Below are 25,165 nucleotides of genomic sequence, written 5' to 3'. Positions count from 1 at the left end.
AATTTTAGGGGAACTGGGATAAATGCATGCCTTTCACAGAGCCAGCTGGAAAACTATTCCTTGAAACTCAGGGAGATAAGGAGGCCTCAAGGGACCTCCAATATACTCACAAAGGAATAGGGTCATATCATGAGCTGGAAATACCTGGGTCCCGTCATCTAACCCTCACTACCCACATGTGAGCCACAGAGGCTGCTAAAGTAGCTACTGTACACAAAGCACCTGTGTGGTCTACCTCCTGCTTTCTCATCGAGGACTGTTTTAGAGAATCCAGTCTGGAAAATTCATGGTAACTATTCCGCCAGGTTTAAGTGCAAGAGACAGCACCCCACCAAGCCACCACTGATTGACGGAAGATGGAAGCCAATGGAAAACCAGCCTTATCTTTACTCAAGGTGGTGAAGCACATGCTACATGGTCAGCAGTGAGACTTGGCTTCTATTGCCCAGAGCAACAACCAGCAGAGTAGCACACCTTGTAGACTGCCTTCGTCTTTTCATATTTTATTCTTACTGATCTCTGCTTGCCTGAAATCACATTCTGCATCCAAGCCTTCATCTCCCAGGCTTTAGCTTTCTGGGAGACCCACCTAAAACAATAGGTCATTTCACAGGTGCAAACACTGCTAAACTGGTGTGCTTGCTTTAATCTGTCATCTGATAATTGCTCACTCACCTTTCTCACCCAGATTTACTCTCTAAAGTTCCAGTTCACCTAGCATCAAGTTTCATTTCTACTTCAAGTCTATCAAGGACCAGCTTGAGGAACCGAAAGGACACTGTAAGGAGTGAAGAGATCATGACAGAGGCATCTCCAAGACACATGCGGTTCCCAGGCCAGTCACATGGTAACAGTTCCAGTCACTGGCGACCTGGGACCTTTAGTTCTGAACCAAAGCAGCAGCCAGTGAGTGCAGATCCTCTGAGCAGAAAGAACTGATAAGGCAGAGGACAGGGACATTGGGATCTGGGACTTTTGAAAACAAAGATCTTCTGAGACAGTTAGCAGTACAAGAATTTTTCCCCTGTGAGCAGTTATAAGATAGAGATTCTATCTTACATCCCGCACTATAAGTAGAAGTGCTGAAACTAGGATTCTCACAGCAAAGTACCAATCACCCTCAACCAGGCCAAAGAGGCTTCATGCATTATTTATGGGATTGCAACAAAAAATGGACGTAATGCAAGGAAGTGCTCAGCAAGAAACAAGATGTGTGGGTTTCTAACCTTGAGTTACCATGATCTGCCTCCACCTGGGTATATCACAACCCAGGAAGTAATGAATAACATTAGTATCTTACTCAAAAGAATTAAAAATGAACTCAAAGTGTGTTCAAAATGCACTACTCAATACTCAAATGCCCATTAATGAATGAATCCAAAAAATGTGATACATCCATACGAGTGGAATATTTGGCCATAAAAAGGAATGATACAGAAATATAAAAGGAATTGATATATACTACATAGCTGAACCTCAAAAACATTACGCTGATTATGAGAAATAGATACAAAAAGTTATAGATAATAAGGTTCCATGTCTCTGAAATAGCCTGAACTGGAAATTCAAAGCAGATTGGTGATTGCCAGAGGCTCAGGGAAGGGGGAAATGCCAAGTAACTGCTAAAGGGGTACAAGGCTTTGAGGTGTGAAAACTTTAGAATTAGATGCAAATCACAGTTCTACAATATTGTAATGTATTAAGCATCTAAAATAACCATTTTAAAATGGTTAATTTTACATTCATGAATCTCAGTGTAATTATAAACAATGCTTTAATTGTCCTTTCATGGACAATTTTTACATGGTTTATCTGCCCCTTTTCATTCAGAAAGGGCTTCTTTTTGTTTCACAAGGTATGTGGAACACACAATGTTTTCTTATAAGACTGGTCTTATTTCCCCTTAATATGGCCAGAACTATAGATCCAGGACAGCTGGATAAAAGAGGCATTCTACAGAACTACCCAGAACTTCTCACTAAAATAGGAGATCTGCCAACACAAGTGTGAAAACAAAGTCTTCGCCCAAATTATCCCAAATTGTTAACATGTAAACAGTGATCTTAGAAACGCAAGACCATGATCATCTTCCCTCCATGTTCCATGTTGTCTTATATGCCACTACTTTTATAACAAGTGAAACTAATGAATTATTTTGGAATTGCTTTATAGGATTGACTATTCATACAGAATTCAGTAGAAAGCAGTTCTTAGACTTCATCCAAAGGAGCTACAACACATGAATCTCAGCACACATTAAAAGGAGAAGAAACTGCAGAAGCAATTGCTCCACCAAGTCCAGACCTGAAATTGTCTACTACCCTGCATGATCTACAAAGAGGGAGGGATAAATAAACCGATTCTTGTCAGAGATCCCCCAAAGGTCTGTCACAGCTCTTTTCAGTCCGTGTATTGTTACCATGAACCATTTTCATGGTTTCCCTATGCACTGCTCAGATGGATTCAAGACAGATCCCACACAACTACTGTCAAACTAAAGAGAAGGCATGTGCTTTGCAGAGGGAAAATTTGAACAATAAATGGTTATTTTTAAAAATCTTATTTGGAACAATTAGCCTAGTGCCAGGGGCCAAATGTAAACATACATATAAACCCTCTTGACCTTCCTTTGAGCAAATTTCCCAATCCCCTTTTATTTCTCTGTACCTTTTTATGCCACTGATCACTACCAACATTTCCGAGCTGCTGGGATTAGGAACTGTCTGAATTCTCCTGCACTTGTGTGTTCCTTTAGCTCAACAACTTCCTTCATCCTCCAATCCTGGGTCAACTTGGAGTCCAGCCTAACATTCTTCCTCTGAAGACCCCTTCATCCAGAGGGTACATGTATCCTTCTCAAAGAGGCTCTCTCATCCAGTCTTCAATGTTCACCTTTTCTAAGCTATGAATGTCCCATCAGACCTCAAAACAACTTCCCATTTCTACTGACCTATAGAAGGCTTTGCACCACTGCCCCAATACCTGATATCCTTTCTCATTACATCATATATCCACCCGCTGATTCCTATTGCAGCCTCCATTAATAAGTCATCTTTAGTTTTCTTCCTTCTTACACGCAGGTAACATTCCACATGTACTTTTCCCTCCTTGGGATTGTCCATTCCTATTCACTCCTAGCACCACCCCATCCAAATTTCTATTGACTGTCATCCAACTGAGCAATCAAAATAAAAAACCGCTTGGGCACTCCGTAATAGAGTACATCTTGAGATCCTGTCCAGTCAGGAAATGTGTCAAAAGGGGAGATTTAATATGGAAAAGAGGCTTTTCAGAGAATGGAAGAGCAGAAAGTCCGGGAGAAGTGATGCATCAAGAGCAGCACTAGAAGATACCATGACCTCCAGGGCTGGAGGGATGGTGGGAAAAGGGTGTGGAAACAGCCCAGAAGCTGCAGCCCAACCTGGGGAGCAGCACACGTGGGAGGCTAGTGGGGAGGGCGGACCTACCGGGCCCGGCTGCCAAGGCTCAGCTCCTCCCATTGGCTGACACCCGGCCCCACCCACAAGTGCAAAGCAAGAGATCTGGGAAAGGCCGCTCCACAGGACACAGCCACAGGCGAAGTTTACATCAATGGATTCTTGCCACAGAGGTTTGCTCGTTCCCGAGCATAGGGCAGTGGGGTTCTGTATGCTATGGTATGTCCCCAGTGTTTTTCTCCAGCTGTCACCTTCAGGCTCAGCTCTTGCTGCAGCTCCCACCCTTACCGTAGACATTGTTTTCTATTTGCTCTTCCTGAAACACTTTCATATCTTCCACCCTTCCCCCCTCACACACATCCAGCAGTTTGTGCAAATGTAGACACAATCGCAGTGCAAGGTCATCGTTGAAAACATTTTTCCTTTAGAACATGAATTCCAATGTCTGGTTCCAGTTCCATTCAGTGGCTTTTTTTCTCCAGTTCATTTAAAAACTTATGCCTTACCATTCTCCAATCTACTTTGTTAGATACAGAGGCTCACATTAAAGAACACTGTGTTCCTGTGCCAGACAGAGCCCATGACTTTAACCACTTGTGCTTTTGCCCTAGAATTGATGGGAGCGATGCCCATCTTCCATATACCTGTTCTTTGCTGTGACCTCTTGGTTCAGGTTTAAGGATTAACATAGGAATACAAAAAAAAAAAAAACATTTCTGGCCAAAAGCCAAGAATGCAAGATAATCTGAAAGCTTGCCCAAGTGTCAATAGTATGTTTCATATGTAAAGATGGAGCAGGAGGTAAGACACCGTTTCTTTTATCATATCCCAGATCCTGATACAAACCACAAGTCAGTTAGGAACACACTTGATTGCAAGTAACAGAATTGACAGGGCCTAAGCTTCAGAACTCTATCACTTAAGTTCAGAATTAAACAGTCCTAGTGTTGGTTTGTGGCTCTTTTCATCCTCCTCCTCAGCCACCATGTGTACATTAACTGGCCCAAGGGCACAATGCCTCAAGATGAAAAGTGGCTGACATAGGATACATGTGTGAGATTGTCACATGGAGCTAAGTAGGAAGGAAGGAAAAGGAGACCAAGGAACTTTCTCCTTCTGTAGGATTCTTAACCAGAAAAACCTTCCCCTTCTGCACCAGTGGTCTCAACTGGGTCTCATGACCATCCCTAGCTGCAGGGAGGGCTGGCGAGAAAGTACCTGGATGAGGGGGAAAGAGATGGGCCACTAGGGGCTCAGACAACAGCATCATTCATCCCTGGGACTAGGACCATTGACTCATGGAGCAAATTGGGGTTCTACTGGCAAGAAAAAGAATTGCTTATTGTCTCAGGCAGTCACCTACTCAACCATGTTCACAAGCTTCTAGGGGAAAAGGTCACATTGTGAGTACAGCATAGGAAGGTAGATTGCTCTCTTCCTGGGATTATTCTGCTACCTCCTACTCATCTTGGAAGCAACCAGAGACAAATAAGAAACATTATCCCATTATTATGGGTTATGGTGCATACATACCAGACACAACAATTGCCTCAGAAATGAAGGACTGGAAAAACAACCTTGTTTTCCAGAAAATATAAGGACAGATTCAGCAATGGTGTCAAATTTGGGGTTCGTTTTCTTTGACTCAGATGAAGTTGAAAGAACTCTTGGGCCTGTCTGGCTCCATCTTTTTCAGTGGTGACAAACACTTGGCATGGCCCAGATGCAATTTCCAGTGACGCCTAGTGTGCCCGCCATGTCTGCTTCCTGACCTTGGGCCTTGCTGCTCACTCTCCTGATCATGAGACCATTTGAGTTTTTCAGGGCAGACCTTCATTCGTGAGTTGCTTTGGCATCAAGCCTTTTCCCCTGCCTGCCCAGCCCTGCTGTGCTTAATACAAGCTGTCATTTATCCCTTCTAAAATTGGTTCAACCCCAAATGGAATTGGTAGGCCCTTTCTTTGGGCTTTCACAGGACTGGGTTTATATTTCAACTCGGCTCACTTGTTCTGGATTATGGTATATTGGTTTAATTATCAAACCTCATATGAAATTGTCTCAGAACAGCAGAACAGCAGTCATGGGGAATTTTTTATTAACCCTAGGGCTGAATAGTATCCAGCACACCTGTAGGAGTGGTCAAAGGGTTTGTTTTGTTCTCTGTTGCATTAAGGCACTTACACCAACTCAAAGTTCTTGAAATCTCAAAGTTCATCTCTGGCTATTCTTTCCTTTTTGTAACAGCCTTTAGTCACTACTCAGGGGCTCAGCTTATAGGCTATATTAGACTATACAAATGGCCACAATACTTTGCAGTTCTTCCCATGGAGAAGGGGAGTCTATCACTGCCTGCTGCATCTGTCTGGCCTTATGATTTGCTCTGACCCAGTAAGAATGCAATAGAAGTGACTCCGTATCATTTCTACTCCAAGACATCTGCTCATGCCGTTTAGAAATCCTGCTCAGTCACATGTGACCAGACCTAGACTAATCCACTAGAGGATGAAAAACATACAATCTGTGGACATCGCAAACCCTGCTGCCAGTCAACAGCCAGTCACCTACTGTACATGTGGCCGAAGCCATCTAGGAACATCAGGCCCCTCACCCACCTGTCAGCCTACATGTGACTACACACTAGTAAATCCAAGCAAGACCAAGAGAGCCCTGCTCAGAAACATCCAGCAAAAACAGACTAATAGATGTAAATTTTAAGACATTAGGTTTTAGGATATTACATAGTAACGGGAAACTAATACACAAGATCTAAGGATGAATTTATAACATTTAAAGGTAAATAAGACCTCAGAACGTTTACTAGTCCCAATTCCTTGTTATATTTAAAAAACTGAAGCCCAAAAAACTGATCAATTATCTCTACAGCATACAGAGACAGGGCTGGAATTTTCCTTCATTCAGGGTCTCACTGGCCATAATACTTCATACCATAATGTGGTCTTTTTCAGGTTCAAGTGTGTATTACGTATCCAAGAAGTATCCATCAAGAGAGCTTGATAATAACAGATGCATTCCATTAAGTACCACGTACTGGCTGGGTGCAGTGGTGCATGCTTGTAATCCCAGCAGTTCCGGAGACTGAGGAAGAGGATCTTGAGTTCAAAGCCAGCCTCAGCAAAATCAAGGTGCTAAGCAACTCAGTAGGACCCCGTCTCTAAGTAAAATACAAAAAAGAGCTGGGGATGTGGCTCAGTGGTCCAGTGCCCATGAGTTCAATCCCAGGTACAAAAAAAAAAAAAAAAACACCCATGATTTAATGACAGATCCATATTTGATATACTTGCATAGAAAGATTCAAGACCTTGAGAGAAAAAAATGTAAACAAAATACAGAAAAATTAATCCTAAGACAATATAAAATGTTGTCTACTCTCCCCTTTCGTTGAGAGCAATAAATACACAAGCCCAGAAGGGTTACTCTGGGGAATGAGATGGATGGGCTAAGAGCAAGGGGGCAGCAGAGAGCTTCCCACGTGGAAAAAAGCAACTAAAATATTTCTTGTGCACTACACCAGGTTAAAGTATGAGAATGTTCCTCATGCCCTTCCTACAGGAATGCAGAGGTCAGCAGCAGCACATTCCCAGGTAATTCTCCTGGCACCTTCTTGCCAATACAGCTGGCAATTATGATTCAGTATTATTATGACTGTATTTGATTGTGTTAGTAGTTACTGAACCTGTCCTTCAAGTTCTCCAAAAGTATTTATTCACTTTGCAGCGTCTCTGAAATTTGACAGGGGAAATGCTCTTACTTTATAGAATAAGAAATTGAAAGAAGAGTTCAAGGTCAAGGCTAATAGTAGAACCATTAAGACCTGCATTTCTTCCGGTCCTGGATGCTTGATGGTATGTCTGCATGTTCCTTGGCAATATGAGGTAATAAGACCACATGGCATTGGCTTAAAAAACAGCAAATCAAAGCAGTTATCCAAGATCAGTATGTGGAGTCACAGAAAAAAAAATTTTTTTTTTAAAATCATACAAGGATATTTTTCCTCTTATTTCCAAAAATCAACCAACTCCCTAGTAATATTCTTTTGTATTTCAAAAATCAGATCTTAAAGAGGTACTTCCTCAAGTTTAACCAGCCTGTACTGTGCATCCCACTGATGGGGGGGGATATTTATAACTATGCAATGCAGAGAAATCCCCAATGCCCAGACAGTCTATGTCTAGATGCCCCAAGAAAAGTGCTTCTTCCTCAGCCAGAGGCATGAAGGCAAGCTGAAGAGTAACATGCCCCCTTGCCCTACTCCCTAGCCCACCCCTCCCAATCGTGTACCTTAGATGACCAAGGGCCAGAAAACCGACAAGCACCTCTCTCTGCATCCGCTCTCAGTGGGATGAGGCAAGAGGACGTACCACTGTCTGTTCGTACCACGGCAGAGCGTGTACAGCCCATGAGGACAGCCAAAGCCCTGCTGATCCTGGCCCCAGCACTGCTCACCGGGACTGCTAAGCTTCACTCTCAGGCTACCATTCTCCCCATTCTCTTCCGTCAGTGCAACAGAGCATGGGTGAAAGTAAAATTTCAGAAATAGGCGATATGCCTCTTCAGTAGAGGCATGTGCCAAAAGTCCATGCAACTTTCTCCAGAAATATGCAGAATTCTGGCAACAAAGGTCCCAGGCTGCAAGTATGGAGTCCCCTTGCAGACTGTAGCAGTCCCTGGAGCAACACGCCCTTATCAGCCACGATGGAGCAGGACTGAGCATTCTAGCTTTGCTGTTAAAACATCTCAGTTTTTATCTGTCTCTCTCCTTGGGAGAGATGCCTGGGAGTCTCAAAGACATGATGGATAGACTATCTTGCATCTGGCAAAGAGAACAGGGCTTTTCCCAAGAGCATAAGCTCAACTGAAGAGCAACTCCACCAGATTCACTGCCCTCGTGTGCATGCATCAAAATACCAAAAGAACCTCAAAGGAAGAGCCAAACACATAGGGATGACTTCAAACCTCACTTCTGTCATGCCCTGGCCATGTGGCCATTTAAACTCTCTGCCTCGATTCCCTTATCTGCAAAACCAGCTTTAAACTGGGCATGGTGGCTCATGCCTATAATCCCAGTGGCTTGGGAGGCTGAGGCATGAGGATCCCAAGTTCAAAGCCAGGCCTAGCAATGGCGAGGCACTAAGCAACTCAGCAAGACCCGACTGTAAATAAAATACAAAAAAGGGCGGGGATGAGGTTCAGTGGTTAAGTACCCCTAAGTTCAACCCCTGGTACAAAAAAAAAAAGAAACTTCAATACCTAATAGAATATTGTGAGGGTAATTATTCCCCAGCCTTAGAAGCATTCAGTAAAAACTGGAAACCCTATTTAGTTGGGACAACTGGTGTTTTGAGTGCAGGCGCTACTACCTGCACAAGCAGTGATGGTGCTATGGTGCTGAGCATCTCACGCTGCCCTCAACAGACCCCTCAACAACAAAGACTGTCCTGATAAATGTGTCAGTAGTGCCAAAGAGAAACTCTGGTATGAGGCAATACATGTCTCAGGAACTTATGAGCTATAGTGCATCATTTATTGCAGGAGGATGTGTTTTGTAGTCTTGGAACAAGTTATTTCCATGGGACCAAAGTTGGTCACACAAAAACAAAAACCAATCAATACATGATGAGAATCGGGGAATTTTAAAGCTTCCTAGCTGCAAATGAAAGAGCATCAAGAGCTGTGTACTGCACACAGTAGGCAGTTGCTAAATGCCTACAGTACAGTGCACCAGAGAAAGATTTTTAATAAAAAAAATTAACATTCAAATCTGCCAAGTAACAGGGCTTTAGGGGGATGGAAGAGGCCATTAAGATAAGCTGCCAGGTAGATGAATGGGAAATAAGTATCCTGAATCCTGGTATCAGGCTTCCGCAGCCATTGCCAGCTGCTGAGCTGGCCTAAGGAGGGTTCAGAAAGAAGAAAGTTCCTGAAGGTGGGTGCCAACATACTAATGGAACTCAGAGTTCCGTTTAAAATGTCTCTGTATCCTGAACCCAATGGGGTTCTTGATAACCTCTCTGGGTGACTGAGTAAGTGTCAAGAGGCCTCTGGAGAGGGTAAAAGCTGCAAGGAGATAATGGAAGTAAAGTTTGTGGCACAGAAATATCATCAAATCTGTAGCACAGGACAGAGGAGAGGAATGTCAGTGCCTAGTAGACCACCACACACACACACCCCAGCAGATCTGAGTTTCTACCTTGGAACTCAACTGGGGGAGATGGACAGTTTGTCACAGCAGAACTGATTCTATAAGCCCCAAGATTAACTTCCCAGATACCTCGGTTTTCCTATATACCTTACACCAGAGATTATTTACAAAGTTTTTTTTTTTTCCCTTTTTGGGCCGAGAAGTGTCAACTTCTACATTTCAGGAAGTGCCCCACATTCTGTTACAAAACCAGAGACGATCAGAATCAGCTGGGTCTACAGGCTTTGATGTATCAGATCTAGATTCAAAGTGCAGCCCCTCGTCAGGTATGTGGCCTAAGATGGTTATAACCTCTCCCGACTCTCCTCATTGTCTATTAAGAAAGTAATACCTACCTGATTAGAATATTGTTGAGGATTTGGGCTGGGGTTGTAGCCCAAGAATAGAGCACTTGCCTAGCATATGTGAGGCCCTGGGTTCAATCCTCAGCACCACATAATAAAATTAAGGTATCCTGTCCATCTACAACTTAAAAAAATATTATAAGGATTCAGCTAAATAATCTCTATTAAAGTGCTGAACAGTGACTAGCATTGGATAGCTATTCGTGGTTAGGTCACCCACAACCTTCCTTCACATGTAAATTATGTCTCAATGTTTAAAAAATAAGTAATACATGCTAAAATGTCATCAGAATGGGCTACAGAACGCTCTCCTATACAGGACAACCTTCCCTTCTAATCTCTCATCTCCCATGACACATCATGCATTCCCTCTCCAAGACCCAACCTTCTACTTTCATCTTCACTCTGTAGCCTAACTGCCAAGACCTTCGCATGCCTCCTCTAAAGTTGGCTTTAACTCCCAGGAAGTGGTGGAGGGTGGGGAGACCACTCAGGTCCTTGATGGTGTCAGCTAAATAGCAAAAATCAATAATTACTTCTCAAAGCTCACATCAATATGTAAATGACTAATAGGAAATTCGCCCAAGGAATAAGCATTTTTAATAGGTTTTTTGTTTTTTAAATAAGTGTTGGATTACTCATGGTTTTTAGAAGTTTTTTTTTTTTTTTTTAAACAGGGAAACAACTTTAAACTTAGTTTAAAAAAAACCAAAACACTCCCTTGCTCAATTTCATTAACACTTTACCCCGTTTGTTCCCTCTCTCCTCCTCTAGACACATATGCATACATATATAAATGAAACATTTCCCTTAACCATTTGAGGGTTACATACATCATGACCTTTTATCCTAAATACCTCACTCTTCACTATACCTTTCTAAAAACAAGGATATTCTTTAATGACAGGGTAGTTATTAACCCTCTTTAATCTACTGTCCATATTCCAATTTTTGTTAATGCAAAATTAAAGGGACAGGTTATTGCATTGCCTCTTTGCCCTCATTTAATTTGCAAAGGTTTTAATATTGACTCTCCCCCCGCCCCAAGACCTATGGATTAAACTCAGTCTTGTGCATGTTACACCCACAGACCCAGATACCGGACAATTTTGAAGAACATAATTGTCACGGGATGTATTTTTAAGCAAGAATATCTTAAAATATCTGCTATTGCCCTCTGGTCTCTGACCTCACTTTATGGGAACCAGCCACCCCTCCCCTAATACAGCACATATTTGTCCATCTTCCCCACAACTGTGTAAGCTCCACAGGGCCAGTCTCCATGGTCCATCACCATATTCCCAAGTTCTAGAACATCACGGTACACATGCACCTAGTCAACCTTCTAAACCTCTCTTCCAGAGTCAGCAGAACAGGAACTAGACAATCCCACTCTACACCCACAGTGAGGTCCAGCATAGAAGAGGTCCTTAGACTAAGGACTATCTACCCCACTTCAATAGGCACTTCAGGGATCTATATAAAACCATCCATCAGTGTTCTAAATAGAAAATAGCAATTCAACTGCTTATCCCAGAACAAAGCCTTACTTTAGATGGTGAAATAAACTACTTCAATTGTCAAACGGCACTTTTTTTTTTTTCTAAAGAAAAATTTTAAAGGTTTCCTTGACCAAGATAATCTTCCTCAGAAGCACTAATCCTTTCAGGCAAGGCAGGCAGCCAAATTTTAAAATTATGCTCAAGAAGGTACGAAAAATTGTTACACTTTATTAAGATAATAAAAAAGTCCCCAAACTTTATTGTTTTAATAAAAGCTACTCTTATATTGTGTTTTATTTACTTAATTTGATGTTATGTTTAGGAAGGCAATGTTTTATACTTACTTTTAAGTACTCAAGAGGTAATTATCTATGAAAAGTTCTAGGAAAAAAAAATGGCACTGATCCTAACATGAAAGTAAAATCTCTCAGTCACAGAAACAAGCAGATAGAGCCAAGGGAAGAGTAAATCCCCAGATGAGCTCATCCACCCCGACTAGGAGTTTAATCAAGGGTAAACTCATCTAGTCCCCAAAGACTTGCTACTTAGGAAAACAGATATCGCTCCATGACTCTTTAGCATCTCAGCTTGGGATACTTTATATCTCAGTGTCTCAATGGGGGACAAGGCACATCTAGTTTTTTAATTTTTTTTTTTTTAAGTTGCTGATAGTCCTTTATTTTATTCATTTATACACGGGGCTGAGAATCGAACCGAGTGCCTAACACATGCGAGGCAAGCACTCTACCACTGAGCCACAACCAAAGCATCCCATTTTGCTTTTTATCCAACAACCAAGGGGAAAAAAATTCAACTATTAAGTCAGGAGAGTACATAATTCAGTGAGATGTACCAAGTGACTTTATGATACACATGGGAATTCATCCAAGTACCATTAACCAACCTCCTTCATCCTCCAGGGACATTCCCAATCCCTGCAGTCTGGAGATGGAAAGCTCTGCTTACGGGACCAGGAGGGACACTGACTCTGCTAATCAACTAACCACCCACCACCAAAGGGTTCCATCAGGGAAAAGGCCACTTGACATTCATCATTAATCACTATTTGCTTCAAATAAAGGGGAGAAAAGCAGCACTTCCCTCAAAGAGCATTAAACTTTAAACACTTCAAACTATATCAAGTAAAATCAATTCGGAGTGACAAGAATAGAAGCCTAATCGGAATTGGTGAAGAATTTGGAATTTTATATCTTCAAGGACATTTGGTTTTAAGACTTTCAAGTGAAGGACATCATGAGAAGCAGGTTAATCAGCGGCTATCCCCCAGAGGGTCTCCCTGCAGATAAAAGGCCAACTGACAGTGGCCTGAGAGCACAGCACTTAGCAAACCACAAGTTTTACAAATTTAAATTTTAACCATTTGCATAATTACGTGTGTGTGTGTGTGTGTGTGTGTGTGTGTGTGTGAGTGAGAGAGAGAGAGAGAGAGAGAGAGTGTTAGTTGCTGGGGATTGAACCCAGGGTCTTGTACATGTGAGGCAAGAATTACCAACTGAGCCATACCCCCAGCCTCTATGTATTTTTGGTTGTAGATGGACACAATGCTTTTTTTCCCCCCCCAAATGTGGTGCTGAGGATCAAACCTAGTGCCTCGAACATGTGAGGCAAGTGCTGCACCACTGAGCAACAACCCAGTCCTTCACATTTACAGCCCAGTACTGGCTAGTCCACAACACAAATGCCCCAAGAAGCCCAACCTAGCAAGGTTCTCCCCTGCCCACATCCCCATCAGCCCAGCACCCATTGTGGACACTAACTCGGTGCCTGGCTCTGTACTAAGCACAAGGGACACGATTCTTGTGCACTCTTCACAACTCAACATTCCCACCCACAGTTACTGTCCCTTTTTAGAGAGTAACTTGCCCCAAGTGCCATCCCACAGCCCTTGCCCTCCTAGAGCCACTCAGACACGCGACGACCCGAGCAATGTCCAACTGGTTAAGTCGATTATTCTGGAACTTTCTAACACATGAATAAAAATCCAAGCAGTCTAATGAGACTCCACAAAAGGTTTTTTATAATCAGGTTTTAGGGACAATTTTTAGCTACTGCTTCTCAGCCATCCATCTCCAGAAGGGACCTAGCTCAACAACTGAGTTACATGTTGAGATATTCAGCCAGAGCCAGGCAAGTCTGTGGTACAAAAAACTGGTATTTGTGACATGCTTACTGGCATTAAACCCTATTTTTTCAGTAAGGTTGATGCCATTATTTTGCTCAATTTATAGAAGCAGAAACCAGCTAAGAGATTATTTTCTTACTGGGATTACAAGGCTAGTTGGCAGCTTGTTAGTGGCCCAGACACGTCCAGAAACCAGGTCCTTTGACTCATTTCCCTATCCTGCCCACCACACTGGAAAAACCTCTAGAAAAAAAATTTTTTGGTAGTGCTGGGGATTGAACCCAGGGCCTTATGAATGGGAGGCAAGCACTTTACCAACTGAGCTATATCCCTAGCCCTAGAGATTTTTGCTACATCAAAAAAAAGAAAAAGAAATAGACAACCCTCAGAATTGGAGGAAATACTTGCAAATTATATATCTGATAAAGGTCTGGTATCTAGAATAAGAACTCAAGCAGCTAGGCACCATTGCGCCTACAATTCCAGCTACTCGGGAGGCTGAGACAGAAGAATCCCAAGTTGTAGCCCAGCCTAGGAAACTTAGCAAAGACCAATCTCAAAATAAGAGTTTTTTTTAAAAGGGCCAAGGGCTAAGAATGTAGCCTAGTGGTAGAGTGACTCTGGGTCCAATACCCAGTACTGAAAAAAATAACCTATGTGTATATATTTGTGTGTATATGTGTATGTGTGCATATGTGTGACTCAATGAATATAAGTTAACGAGGATTTTTATAAATATTTCTCCAAAGATATGAATGGCTGATAATATAAAAAGATGCTCAACATTGCTATTCATTAGGGAACGCAAATCAAAGTCACAAGGAGATCACACCCACTAGCACGCTGCTATAACAAGTGTTGGCAAGGATATGAAAAAATTGGAACCTTCATACATTGCTGATATAATTTTACATTCTTATGTCTACTTTGGAAAACAGTCTGGTTGTTCTTAAAATGCTAGATATAGAATTACCATATGGTCCAGCAATTCCAATCTTAGGTATACACCCACAGGAATTGAAAACATACACAAAACCTCGTGCATAGAGGTTCTTAACTACATTATTTACATCAGTCAAAATGTGAAAGTCAATATCCATCAACTGATGGATTCAAACGTACCACAGACCCACAATGGAATATTATTCAGTTATAAAAAGTGAAATACCGATTCACGTTCCAAAATGAATCAGTGAACCTTTTCTCAATGAGAAGTGAAAGAAACCAGGCACAAAGAGCCCCATTATATGATCCCATTTATACAAATTATCCAGAATAGACAAATCCATAGAGACAATGGTTAGTGGTTGCCAGGGACTGGGAAGAAGTAATGGGTGGGAAATGGGGAGTCACCACTAATGGAAACAAGTGGTCCCATTTGGGGGTGATAATGTTCTGATGTGAGAGTAGCATTGGTTGCATAACCTGGGAAAATGTACTTTTAACACTGTTACACACTTCAAAATGGTAAGTCATATGGTATGTGAATCAGATCTCGGTTTGGGAAGAAAAAAAAAAAAAAAGGAGACCCATTTCCTACTTTCCGTAATGCAAACCTGCCTCAAGGTTGTTTAAGAAACTTATGGTGATCGAGAACTTTCCCTAGTACCTGCCACACAATGTGATAGATACCATTTATTATTTACTTTTCCTCAAAATGCATTCCTCAAGATTAGTATTTTAAGGATACTTTGCTTTAATATTTCTGGCCAATTTTCAGTTATTGGAAGCTAACAGCTCTTTGTACATACATGATAATACACAAAAAGCTAGTATTTAGGAAATTGACAACTTGATCTAGTTTTTTTTGGGGGGGACCCAAATCCAACACCACTACAAACACTGTCATGATTATTGACACCAATAATGTCACTAACAACAGGGATTGGGGGCAGGGTGGACATTCACCAAGTTAACAGATCAAATGGTTTATAGCCACCCATGAGTCATAACTCTGGGCAAGATTTCCCTGCCGTTCCAGGTCTCCAAAGACCGTCACCCCAGAGGGCAAGCATGCACCTGGGGAAGCAGCACTGTGATACTGGTGAATACAGGACAGAGCAGGAACAGAGCAGGTCCACTGTGACCAGGAAGGCATCCCAACAATGTGCTTCAATAACTACAAAGTAGAGGACACAGCATGGACAAAGACAAGGATGTGTGACAGCACACGTGTGGTCAGGGCTGCTCATCTAGAAAGCTCAAGTCATGGAGGGAAAGAAACGGATCCTAAACCAACAGGCATCCAATGCCAAGATCAACTTCTGGTCTTCATTTTAAGATGTCAAGTGGTCATCAGGGCCAGGAAGCAATCTTTCCCCCTCTTCTATCCTTCACAAAGCAGCATGGGAGATGTTTTCACCATGGACAGCTCCAAGGGTGACCATTTAGCAGACCCCAATCACAGGAGACCATCAAGCTTCTACCTCAGACAAGCAAGACGTGTCCTGCGTGCACAAAGCAACTGGAGAAGTGAAAGCTTTATCAAGATTTTGGGGCTGGGGTCGTGGCTCAGCAGTAGAGCCCTCGCCTCGCACATGCGAGGCCCTGGGTTCAATCCTCAGCACCACATAAAGATGAAAAGAGATTTTGTCCAACTACAACTAAAAAAAAATAAATATTTAAAAGAAAAGAGATTTTAAGGCCATGGCCCTAGGGAAGACTGGACTCCCACTATGCAGATAGGGAAGAAGGGACATGGGAGTAAGGGAGCACCCCTCAAGAAGATGATGAACTAGACACCGATAAATTCCTTTTTTAGAAATCATTAAGTAGCTATGGAAGCTTTAACCGGCTCTGTGCAACAGAACTTCTGATGATGGAAACAGTTTATACCTCTGTTCAATACAAAGCCCTCAGCCAAATGTGGCTAAATGCTACTGAAGAACTGAATTCTTAAGTTTAAGTTGCCTCATTTGCCAGGACACAGACAGCACAGATTTAGAGTATTTTTTTTTTTTTAAGTAGATAAGTGGAACAAAGGGAGTTTGGAATCCCTACCACACTGTGAAGAAGGTCCAAGTCCCTTCTCCCAAATTCCTATGTTGGATCCCCACTCCCAGAGTGACAGCATTAGGAGCTAGGGTCTTTGGAAGGAGATTAGGTCAGGAGGGTAGAACACTCACGAATGAGATTAGAGCCGTCATAGAAGCTGCTCAGAAAGCTCCCCTGCCCCCTCTACCACAGGAATTTGGAGCAAGATGGCACCATCCGGGCGGAAACAGGCTCCCAATGGGAACCAGATCTGCTGGTGCCTTGACCTAGGCTCTCCCAGGCTCCAGAGCTGGGAGAAATCTGTTGTTTCTAAGGTACCCACATCCTATGGTGGGTTTGTTACAGAAGGCTAAGTGCACTAAGACATTCCTTCCATTATTTCTTGAATTTTCCAAATTGTTCCGAGAGGTCTCAAATTTGCTTAATCGTGAGAGAGAAATTCAATGTCATTTGTCGGATTACCTGTAACATTCTGAAAATTCAATCAAGGAGTTACCAGCAGTGTTCCCTCTAGATGAATTTAAAAAAAAAAAAAAAAAAAAAAAATCAAGCCAAGTAGAATCAACCTGAACATCTTCATTAGCAAACATTTGACTACATTTTTATTCAAGTTAGCACCGTGAGGCGGAGGCCGGTACATGGGAGTGGATGACATCTGAAGTCCCAGGTGATGGTTGGGCTTCAGAGCCCACAGATGTCACTGGTGCAAGCACACATCTCCTGTTGCACTGCATCCTAACCAAAGCCATCTGGCTCACACCCCAGGGCAGCAGAGACTCGGGAAGGCTCCAGTCTCTCACCGTCAGAAACTGAGGTCGCTGGAAAGAACACCAAAGCCATAGCTCCAGTTTCTTCATGCTTCACATTCTACCACAGATCCGAAGGTCAGACAAAACTCCCCACCCCTACCTTTACCCCCTCACCTCAAGAGGCAACCCTTTCAATTCCCCAGAGGCAGTGCACACATGCCTAGACCTCCCAGGTAGCCTCTCAGAGTCCCCAAACAGGAGTGCCTGCCCCTGGCATCTCAGCTGTGTCTTCAGTTGGGCCTCTCCATTCATTCACTCCTGTGCACTTAAGCAAGTGGTGACAAAGGCTAGGTGACAGAACATACAGCCCTTGGGACAAAAGGCATCCAAAGAGCATGCTCTCCTGAGCCAGCCAGTCACCAGACCAGCCCATCCCTCTCCCAGCCTCTGCTCTTGCTGTCCCATGTCTCACGGTGCCCTGATGAAACCCTTGTCACAAGGGTACAGGTCAGACACCCTGGTAAAAGCAGGGAGGTTTCTTAGGGACTTTATCAATGGTGTCAGCTGTCACTGGGAGGCTGTATGAACAGGGAAGAGAAGAGCTGCTCCACTAACTCCCGGGGCTGTAAAAAACCCCAGTCATCAGATAAGACAGGACTCAAAGACTGCAAAGCCTCACACATGAATTAATATGCAACTGTCATTCTAGGGGTTAGAAAAAAGGAAAAGGCTTGTGATTTGAGCAGCTTCCGGCATGAATATTTATACATACATTCCCCGAAACTCAGCAGCTTTCACAGCTCGTTCAAGACCTCCTAAGACTTATAATGAATTTAAAATCCTGTATTAGACAATCATATTCCTCCGATCAAATTAGCATAAAACTTTATTCAAAAATTTGCATTTAAATTTAGAATTGCCTAGCAAGGATGATCAGCCCTAACCATAGGCCCATCTGATCTAACCACAGTGCCTTCAAACTCTATATAGATGCAAATTCCCAGGGACCTACTGTCATCCTAGGTGTAGCCATCACGCTTGCCCTCATTGAGCATAAGGTCGAATGTGGGAAGACAGACAGGAAGCTCATTAGAGCTCAATGTAGTAAAAGCCAGAACGGATCCAGACCCAGGGCCCTGGGAACCCAGAAAGAATTTCAAATACCTTGACTATCGGAAACTAAAATGTATCCACAAATTGAGGACAAAGTGCTATACTTTTTGTGTTGTTAGATGGGTAAAATAGCAATAAAGACTTCCCTTTGATGTCCACAGCTTCCCCTCTGAATCCAACCAAGATAATGTCAAGGAATAATGGTTGAAAAGTGACCAAAAAAGAAGAAGTAGCTGGGCTGGGATTGTGGCTCAGCGGTAGAGCGCTCGCCTAGCACGGGCGGGACCCAGGTTCGATTCTCAGCACCACATGAAAATAAAGGCACTGTGTTGTGTTCATCTACAAAAAAAGAAAGAAAAAAAAACAAGTAGCTAACTGGAAGATAAAACTCAATGGAGGTAGCTCAGTGACAGCACTTACCTAGCATGTCAAGGCCTTGCCTTAGAACCCCAGCACAAAAGAAACTAAAATCCACAATGGAGATCCAAGAAATCTAAGAAACAGGTCTCTAGTTGAATACAAAAAAAAAAAAAAAAAACAATCCAAACAGCACAGGCCTGCAGCCTAAGCCTAATCTTTCAGTCCATCATGGAGATGTATGATGCTCATGAGATAAGTTGGCTTCTGTGCATATACATGCAGAGAAAAGACTAGAAGGACGAACCTCAACTGGGTCACATGTCTTCTTCATATTTACCCATGGAGAATCATCTGGAAGGATGTACATCCAAATGTTAAAGTAGGCATCTACCTTCTAAATGTTTTATACTGTGCATCTCAGTAATCTTAAAAAATAATGCAGCTTTCATTATGGGAAAAAGAAGACCCTCACAAGCCATAAGTGGTAAGACAGTGATCCTTCAAGGACTTAATGGCCAAGGAGGAGGCACTCAAGCCCATCAGAGAAGACTGAAAAGGGATACTTCAGACAACTCACACACTTCCATATGTGGAAGGAAAAAAAAATGATAATATATATATATATATATATATATATATATATATATATATCAATCAATCAAAGAAATACTGAAACTTCAAAAAATATTGAAGACAGTAAATTTAAAAAATCCCAATTGGTTGATCAGGATTAAAGACAATGAAATGAAAATCCTCAAAATCTGAATGTTCTTCTAAAGTTCTATAGTTGTGTGACTTTTGTTCCCTTTGCCACACTTGCACAGGTCAGAAAGCAAGTTGAAAATAGCTCTGTATTCATACAGCTTTCCTCCCCACCCCCAAATATCGACTTTTGTTAATTTTGAATGACCCCAAGTTCTAGGATGAGACCACTTGAGAGTGATGGGGCCTCTCTGAAAACAGGCACATAACCACAAATGGATTAGCGAGCAAACTTGCATTCCTGGAAGAGTCTGTCATTGCACAAGGGCAGCCGAGAACCTGAACTTCCAAGAAGCAGCCTTGCTGAAAAAAAATCTGTGTCCCCAAGTCCCCAGCCCCTCGGAGCACTCCACATCGGCGACAGCTTTTGCCTGCACTCCCTTGTGTGAGCCTACAACCTATGAGACAGAAGAGAGCTGTTGTCAACCATTTTCAAAGACAAGGAGACAATGTCCGAATACACAACACAACTGACAGAGCAAGGATTAAGAGGTCTTCCCACTCCAAATCCCTTGATATTTCTTATAAATCAACAGCATAAGTCAGAACACAGGCAAAAGCAGAGGACCCTGCTTAAAATTCATTAGAACCTGCCGAAAACACCTTGTATGAAGAGCTTACACATCAGCACAGACACCCAAAAAACAGCATAAAAAGCCAATGTTACTTTTGAGTAGTATCATTGAAGAAAAATTTGGAATCAGAATCAACTTAAGACTGGCAAAGGGTCCCTCTGATTAGGTATTCACCTGAGCCATCCTATCACAGAGCTTTCACCTCCAGGATACAAGAACATATGAGGTCATGGGTGGGAGAAGATATGGACCTTTCTAACCAGCTGCCAAGCTAGGATGGGAGATGGGGGAGAGGTAGCATCAAGTATCTTGCACTCTGGCCTCTGCTTAGTGTTATCCACCTTGTGACTTCAAGCCCATCATTTAAGCTCAGCTGACCTCATCTTCAAACTCGGAAAAAGGAGGCAACACTACCTACCTCACAGGACCACTGTGGCGAGCAATACCATCGTAGATGCAGCTCCCAAACACAATGTAATCACTCCCCTTCTGCCAACAGGCCAGCTCCTGTCCCACTCTCAGTGCTCAAGTTCCTCAGACACTATGTCCCGTCCTAGAAGTTTTCTAGCCCCCCCCCACCTCACTGTCACTACCATTAGGATGCTAGATGAAAGTGACAGGACACCAACTCCTGCACTGGATACTTCCAGATTCACCCACACATTAAACTCTGAGGATACCCTCATGGCTCTCAAACTCTCCTAGCCAATGCAGGACTCCATGCTATTTTAATTTTTATACTGCAGTTAAAAAAAAAAAAAAAGATATTTTGGGAATGGGCTTAGAGTGGGCTCAAAGGCAGAGCACCTGCCTAGCATGCACAAGGCCTTGGATTCGACCCCTAGGCTCCACCAAAAAATAAAATTGTAAAATCCAGGACGTTTTGTTTTGTTCATAATGTCTTCAGAGAAAATCAGTTTTTTATTCCTCCTAGCAGACTGATCTCAAAATCTGGCAACTGCAGTTCAAACACTAGAAGCCACAGGATAATCCATTGACATTGAAAAAAAAAAAAAAAAAGACTGGCAGTTTCTATTTAGAAGCAGAAGTTCTCCTAATGGGACCCCCACCACCCAGGGAGAGAAGCACATGGCAGCCTAGGCAGCATCTGTGAGGTCAAAGCAAGATCAGGAAACCAGAAGGTCCAAGTTCCAGGCTCAGCTGCACAGACTCCTTCATGTGCACGTCATAGGGAGCTGGACTAGAGAAACAGACCTTGAAATTCCAAGTACCAACATTTATTTAAGGCCAGGAACTGATTTAGTGTTATCTACTTTTAATTTTTTCAAGAAAGAAATAATAGCACCTGTTAAAAAAAAAAGTCAACTACTGATAAATGCAATTGCATGAATGAAATTCAGAGCATTTTTTTGTACATGAAAGTAGTCTGAAAAGCCATGCAATTCTACCTCTAGACCATTCTAGAAAAAGCAGAACTACAGCCAAGAAGTCAGTCAGTGGTGGTAATTGCAGAGTGTTTAGAGCAATGAGGAGTGACCATAACCAGTTAATGAAGGAAATTTGGGGAATGGTGGAATTGGGATTATAGTGGTTACATAACTGTATGCATGTGTTAAAACATGCTCAATTTACATTTGAGAGTGTATTTTATCGTGTAAGTATTGTATCCATCTGAAATTTTAAAATGACTGATCAATATTCTATATCTTTTGCACTAAAAATATATTTTTAATCCTCTAATTTTTCAATTCCTGAAAAAGTAGTCTTGTATGAAATACAGGTGGCTTTGGGAACGAAGCCTCCTTTTTCTCATTTCACTTCTGGATCGTGGAAACCCTCACCAGGGAGTAACAAGTGTGTTTCAGACTGCTGGACCGGTCTTTCTCCGATCCCGAGTTCTGGCTATCCTACAATGCTAAATGAGTTGGAACGACATGCCTAGTGTTTGTTCCAGAGAACACCCCATTTTAAATGAAAAGTCTTTAGAAGAAATTACTAGGACAGTATTGTCTATACTGTACTGGGGAAGAATCTGATCAGCCTAGAGAAAATGAAGAAACAAAAGATGACTTAGTATATATTCCTAATTACCAGGATAATTAAGCAGTGATCCTACAGTTAGCTGGGTGTCAAACTAAGACCAAATTCATTTTTCACTACTAATTTCTGCAGAAGCAGCTTTGACTTTATCTCCAGTTCAAGTTAGGAATCCTAAAAGCCTAAACGTCCAAATTGTTATTTGTTTCTATTATTAAATCAATTAGAACTCCTGAGACTAACCAGAATATATTAGGAAATCACATTCTCCTCCAGAGAATCTTTAAATTCTTTTCTTCATTGTCACTACCATTAGGATACTGTCACTTTTCCTTCTCTTCAGTGATTCATTAAAATAGCAACACACTTAAAGCTAGTTCCCCTACACCTCACTTCTTACTCCCAAAGCAAATTTCAGAAGCATCAATGATTTAAACATGATTAAACTATAAATTCTCCAAGAAAACTCTCAAGAACATTTTCTAATTTTGGGAAAAGCCCTTACTAGCCATAACGCAAAACCAAAAGCCCCAAACAAAAATATTCATAAACTTGACCGTAAAAATTAAGTGCTCTAGCCAGGTATGGTAGCATACGCCTGTAATCCCAATGGTTTGGGTGATGGAGGCAGAAGGATTGCAAGTTCAAGGCCAGCTCAGGAACTTAGCAAGAGGCCCTAAGCAACTTAGACCCTATCTCAAAATTTAAAAAAAAAAGGGGGGGGTGCTGGGTTGTGGCTCACCGATTAAGCACCACTGGGTTCAATCTCTTACCAAGAGTTTTTTAAAATGCTCGAACTTGCAAAAAAAAAAAAAAAAAAAAAAAAAGAGCTTACTGAAAATACCAGCAACCTAGTAGAAAATACAGGTGACATGTATGATATATGTCAAAATCATTGAAATGTTTTGAGCAACCAATTAAAAATATATATATAAAAGAAAATACAGGTGACAAGCAAAAACAAATGTTCCTCCTAAACAGAGCTTCTGCAAATGGAGAAAATGAACAATATAAAAAACATGTAAAGAATATAAACTGGTAGTTCATAAAAAACACATGGCTGGGAGTGTAGCTCTGCTGTAAAGCCTGGATCTAGCATGCATGAGGCCCCAGGTTCAATCTCAAGCACCAAAATGATGAATGCCCAATGAACTTTGAAGACGAGTAGTCAGCCCCAGGCACAATTTTAGAAATAAAAGTGAAAATGGGGTATCCACTTTTGTTCTGCGAGAATATCAAAAAAAGTTGATGCCAAGATTAATGAGGGGGAAACAAACTTCAAAATTGGTGACAGTATGCCTTTTTAGAAGACAATTTAGCAATATCTATGAAAATTCAAGTGTGATCCTATGATTATGCTGATACAAATTCATCCTGCAGATACACTACCTAGAAGAACAAAAAATATACGTGTAATGAAGATGTTACAGCATTAGGTATAACCAAAGGGAAACAAGCCCAAGTGTCCATAATACTACAGCACTAATATCCATTCCTCAGAGCACCCTCCAGCTATCCTAATGAGATAGAAGCTGATCCATAGGTCTAACATGGAAAGAGTTCCAATATAGGAGGAAAAAGAACTAAAACAAGACCAGTATGCATTGTATGATTCCATTCAGTTTGATGCAGACGCAGGCATTAGATACACATACCAATCCATACTAACAAATGGCTAAATTTACTAATATGACCACAGCGACAAGAGTAATTACTTCTAATAATATTTGGCAATAGGTTTGGTAAGACCTTTTTATTTTGTCTTATCTCATGAAAGATATGAAAGAAAACTGCTTGGGGCATGTATAAAATACAGAAAAAGACAGTAACTAGATACAATCACTAAATTTGAACTAGTGATATAAAAGGGGTAGTCCTAAGTATTCATTTTAACAAATATTTATTACTCTGGATAATCGTGTTTTGCAATGATTTCCTGTATTTTCGTGATTAGACGTCCTCTGCAATAATCCACGAAAATACCCACACATCTGACACATACTTTCACAACGTCCTGAGAAAATATATCTTGCTTGGATGCCAAATTACCCAAGAGCAATTTTATACACTCAGAATGCAGAAGCTCCTTGCACAGAACATAATGCATTTGAGGTCTCGGTTTTATTTAAGGCTCAGTAACAACAACTAGTCTTCATGAACTGTAAATCTGACTACTGTCTCCACAATGAAATCATCCACTCGAGCTTCTCAATGGGCCAATTAACAGCTGCCTAAATTGACAACAGGAGCGATAAAAGTATCTTTCCAGAATCAGTGCCCATAGCACCTGCATGCTTCAGTAGTCTACCTACAAGAAAATTCTATTTCTTTTGACCCGGGCTTTCGAATTTAGATGTGGCAGGACAAATATGAATTCCATTATTGTGGATAACTTTAAAGGTGACATGAAAAATATCTCCCCTGAAGAAAACTAACAGGACTGAAAGCAGCCATCCAGGTGGATCAGAAGCCCCCCTCCCAACCCATGGTTACTTACCTTTGAATTTGTTTCCATGTGGTATTTGGCACAAGCTCGAAGCTGAGTCACCCAGAACTGCTTTTCTTTTGCATCAGCAGCTAAAATGGAGAAACAGATAAAGCAATGTGTGCAGAGATCACCCAACTTGTTTCTACACCTACCCAAGGGCGTCCCCCAGCCCTCTGGGGGCCTGGCGAGTGATGGGGGAAGAAGGAGAAAGCAGAGGAAAGCAACTTCGAATCAGTGTTCTCCAGTGTTTTTGCAGTGATTTCCTGTATTTTCATGATTAGACATCCTCTGCCATAATCCTTGAAAATACCCACATATCTGACACATACTTTCACAAGATCCTGAGAAAATATCTTGCTTGGATGCCAAATAAGGTGAACTTACACCAAGAACCAAGTCACACCAGATCACCACAGAAAATTTGCATTTGGACTACACTGAAAATGTAATCTGAAATATCTGTTATAAGAATAGGTTTGA

At 41.8% G+C, this 25,165-nt stretch overlaps 1 protein-coding gene across 5 annotated transcripts in view; it reads right to left on the bottom strand.

Moving 5' to 3' along the window:
• Window positions 1–25,165, bottom strand: part of Osbpl10 (oxysterol binding protein like 10) — a 275,934-nt gene that overhangs the window by 153,396 nt on the left and 97,373 nt on the right. For all 5 annotated transcript variants that reach the window (XM_078038235.1, XM_078038233.1, XM_078038234.1 and 2 more), the window contains one exon: window positions 24,695–24,774. In XM_078038235.1, the coding sequence (XP_077894361.1) occupies window positions 24,695–24,774 (80 nt within the window). The remainder of the gene's footprint in view (window positions 1–24,694; window positions 24,775–25,165) is intronic.

Source organism: Ictidomys tridecemlineatus, chromosome 2 (assembly GCF_052094955.1).
Source record: "Ictidomys tridecemlineatus isolate mIctTri1 chromosome 2, mIctTri1.hap1, whole genome shotgun sequence".
In the NCBI taxonomy this organism is placed as follows: Eukaryota; Metazoa; Chordata; class Mammalia; order Rodentia; family Sciuridae; genus Ictidomys; species Ictidomys tridecemlineatus.
This window is presented reverse-complemented; position numbering and strand designations above follow the sequence as displayed.